This window comes from Macrobrachium rosenbergii, unplaced genomic scaffold (genome assembly GCF_040412425.1).
Source record: "Macrobrachium rosenbergii isolate ZJJX-2024 unplaced genomic scaffold, ASM4041242v1 282, whole genome shotgun sequence".
NCBI lineage: Eukaryota > Metazoa > Arthropoda > Malacostraca > Decapoda > Palaemonidae > Macrobrachium > Macrobrachium rosenbergii.
The window spans coordinates 873456-877804 of record NW_027100730.1 but is presented as its reverse complement, the minus strand read 5'-3'; the positions used below and the strand labels follow the sequence as shown (position 1 = coordinate 877804).

Here is a 4349-nt window from a genome sequence, read left to right as displayed (position 1 = left end):
TTCCGTTTACCGTTGACACTCCTGCTCCGCGTGTGATGCTCCGAAGCGTAACTTTTATGAAATTGCTGCTGCGTGATTCCGCAGAGGCTGTTTCGGCCCCCCAAAAAAGCTGAACAAATGAGAATCGTTGTGAATAATTGCTGCGTTCGGATTGTGGAATACAGCGGTTCGTTTTCGTTTGATAAACAGGATGCCTCAGTTACCATATGGCAGTTGAAATATTCGAGCAATTTGTTTTCTGCCTGAAATGATGGTGACATTTTTTTTCCCCTTGATGTTCTGCTACGCCAGGTTTTCTTTCTTTTCCTCTGATCCAGTACAATTCTCTCATAATATTCAAGTGTGTGCTTCTATGCCCTAGAGGAAACTGGTTTATTATTTCCAAAAAGTGGTTTGTGATGAGGCTAAATTGTTCCTTAATTTAGAAAATTCGTTTTTATTTCCTTCACAAGCAGTAAATAACTTCACTTTTTATATTTACTGAATTTACGCTCATGGACTTTCTAGTTCCGAAGCCTGACTCCAGATATTTCTATTTGCCATGGGAAAATAGTCCCTTAAGACTTAATTATATTGTCTGTAGATTTTATAAAGTATTCAATAACACTTTGTTCAATATCTCACTTCCGAGAGAAGCCACAAATTCCGCAAAACGAACTGACATCTGAAACACTGCTTTTGTTGAGCTTATGAAAACGACTCTTGTCTCTGTACTGTAGTCGTCTTGGAGAGAGAGAGAGAGAGAGAGAGAGAGAGAGAGAGAGAGAGAGAGAGAGAGAGAGAGAGAGAGAGAGAGAGTATAAAACAATTACAGTGCTGATACAGTGAACTACATCAATCACAACGATGAATGTTTTTCACAATATACTATTAATATTCGTGAATCTTTCCTTATTTTCAGAACTCTGGACGGTCCAAGTTTGGTGAGCATTGATAACTTTATTATTGTTTGACTTTTTAGGTTTTGTTTCATTTAGAAGACTGTTAGAATTTTCTCTTGTTTTCTGTCATTTTTCCTTTGAATTGCGTTTCCTCATTTACTTTTACCTCCCTCAAAATCTTAAAGCCTTCAAATACAGAAAGAGAGTGTTATTATTATTATTATTATTATTATTATTATTATTATTATTATTATTATTATTATTATTATTATTATTATTATTATTATTATTATCACATGTGTTCTTGTGTTGATGATCTATCAGTGTAGAACTCGTTCCCTTCCTAACTGGGACTTTGGGAGGTCGGGGTGAAGTGTGGGGTATGGAATGAGGGTCTTGGGGAGTAAGGGTGTGGGGGTGTAGCAGTTGGGGTGTAGGGGTGTTGGGGTGTTTGGGGTGGAGTTTTAGGGCGTGGCGAGGTTGGGGTGTGAGTGTGGGGGTATGGGGTGTGGGGGTTGAAGTGTGGGGTGTGGGGTTATGAGGGTTGATGTGTGGGGTGTGGGGGCGTGGGGATTGAGATGTGAAGGTATAGGGGTGCGGGGTTGAGGTGTGGGGGTGTGGGAGTCGATGTGTGGAGTGTGGGTGTTGAGGTGTTGGGGGTTGAGGTGTGGGGTGTGGGCGTGTAGGGGTTGAGGTGTGGGGTTGGTGTGTGGGGGATTGATGTGTGGTGTGTGTGGGTGTAGGGGTTGAGATGTGGGGTGTGGGGGTTAAGGTGATGGGGTGTGTGGGTGTGAGGGTGTAGTGATTGAGGTGGGGGTATGGAGGTGTGGGGGTGTAAGGGAGTTGGGTTGAGGTGTGGGGTGTGTGGGTGTGGGGGTTGAGGTGTGGGATGTGGGGGTTGGGGAGTGGGTATTGATGTGTGGAGTGTCTTGGTTGCGGTGTTGGGTGTGATGGTGTGTGGGTTAAAGTGTGGGGATTAAGGTGTGAGGGTCAAGGTGTGAGGCTTGAGGTATGTGGGTGTGGGATTGAGGTGTGGGGTTGAGGTGTGTGGTGTGGGTGTGTAAGGGTTGAGGTGTGGGATGTGGGATTGAGGTGTGGGGGTGTGTGTGTTCAGGTGTGGTGGTGTTGGGGTTGAGGTATGGGGGTGTGGGGGTTGAGGCATGGTGTGTGGGGGAGAGGGGTTGACATGTGTGGTGTGGGGGTGTGGGGTATAGGTGTTGAGGTGTGGGGGTGTGCGGTTGAGGTGTGAGGTGTGGGGGTGTAAGGGGCGTAGGAAGTTGAGGTGTGGGGTGTGTCAGTGTGGAGGTGTGGGGATTGAGGTGTGGGGTATGGGGTTGAGATGTGGGGTGTAATTGGTGTAGGGGGTTGAGATGTGGGGTGTAATTGGTGTAGGGGGTTGAGGTGTGGGGTGTATGGGTTGAGGTGTGGGGTGTGGGGGTGTATGGGTTGAGGTGTGGGGTATGGGGTTGAGGTGTGAGGTGTGGGGTGTAATTGGTGTAGGGGGTTGAGGTGTGGGGTGTGTAAGTGTGGTTGTTTTGGGGTTGAGGTGTCGTGTATGGGGATTGAGGTGTAGGGTGTGGTGGTTTTGGGGTTGAGGTGTCGTGTGTGGGGATTGAGGTGTTGGGTGTGGGGATTGAGGTGTGGGAACTGAGGTGTGGGGTGTGGCGGCTGATGTGTGGGGGTGTGTTTTCTCAGGGAACTCGTCATAATGATCATACAAGGAAGTGCAATGCAGTTGATATCTTAATTAAGTGCATCCACTGCATGTCTTCCACTACTGCATTGCATTACCCTAATCTGAAGGCGGTTCCCTGAACGGAGATAATCTCTCCGGAAATATCCAGCGTTATTCCCCCACTGCACCGTCTGAATTGGCGGCGAATTAGCAACGTTCCCCTTTGCATGTAAATGGCATTCATGAATATCATCAGAAGTTCAGTTGGCCCTCTGGATCTTTGGGAACAAGTATAACTGACCTGGTTTCTTGCCCTTCTTAAATTTAAACTCTTCTCGACTTTGATTTAGTGTTGCAATAGATTACGAGTTTCTGAATCGAAAACACGACAGGATGTATGGTGTTGCGTGATTCTTGAATGCATTATTCTATATTTAGACAGTGCGACAGAATATTTATTTAGAATACGCTTTTTGACAGGGTTGGTGGTTCATACGTAACTGCGATCTTTGCCGCATGTTTAAGATAGGTTTCTGTTTATTAATTGTGTCCTGTACTGCTGAAAAGAATTTATACCAACTAAAAAATTATTATTATTATTATTATTATTATTATTATTATTATTATTATTATTATTATTATTATTATTATTATTATTATTATTATTATTATTATTATTATTATTATTATTATTATTATTATTATTATTATTCAGATGAACCCCATTCATATGGAACAAGCCCACCACAGGGGCCATTGACTTGGAGTTCAAACTTTAAAAGAATATTAGGGTGTTCATTCGAAAGAAGTGACAGAAGGCACTGGGAAATACAGAAAGAGATCATTTATTAGTAAAATAGATAAATTAACAAATAAAAAAATGTAAGTATGCAACTACGATACAAGTTCAAGAGTTTATGGACTGCTTTGATCTCAATCAAATTCGCAGACATTCATTTCATATTTAATATTTTTATATTCTGCCTTTTGCCCAGATGAAATTAGAGACTATGAGGGGTATTCCCTTCTTAGACATTCATATCATATTTAATCTTTGTCTTTTGCACAAAATGGAAGTGGAAACTTTTAGGTTAAAGTCATCCACTTTAGAGGATAAACATTCCCTAGCGAAAACACTGAGGCTATTCAGTGAGCAGCGGCTTCAAAATCCTGAGCTATAATATATATATATATATATATATATATATATATATATATATATATATATATATATATATATATATATATATATATATACACATACACACACGTAAATGTATGAAAAAGTTAACGTTCCACGTTCTAAGCTAATTCATTTTCCCACTCAACATCACTTGTCCCGTAAGAAAACCATCTCTAGAATAAGAACAGTTGCTACAGTCCTAACCCTGGGATAACAGCCGTTCCGCGGGGCAGGACAGAATAAGAGACCAGATCACGGGACCCTGGCAATGGAACGTCTCGCTCTCACACAAAGATCAGCAGATATTTTCGGTCGCATGAATATAAACAATGAAAACCTAAAAATAGCTTTTCGCAGGTACCGCAATAGTTCAAGATGTTGACAACTCAAGATTCACAGAGAGCTATTAGAAAATTCTGCATTTTAGTTTCACGGTAGATTTGAACAACCTAGAGAGAATTTGGGGCTGATATGATAAGTTGGTAATTATGTTCCTATATATTGTCGTTTCATGAATATAATAGACAGCCTGCAGTAATTCGTTGACTGCTAAATGAGACGTGATAAAAACTGAATTGAACGAAACGCGTAAGCCTCTCTCTCTCTCTCT

The 4349-nt window shown here is 41.8% G+C and overlaps 1 protein-coding gene across 1 annotated transcript; it reads right to left on the bottom strand.

The window, feature by feature from the left end:
* Positions 1 to 1991: 1991 nt before the first annotated feature.
* LOC136838243 (uncharacterized) lies at positions 1992 to 2588 on the bottom strand. The gene has a single exon (XM_067103110.1). The coding sequence runs from the start codon at positions 2586 to 2588 to the stop codon at positions 1992 to 1994; it is 597 nt and encodes a 198-aa protein (XP_066959211.1).
* Positions 2589 to 4349: the final 1761 nt, after the last annotated feature.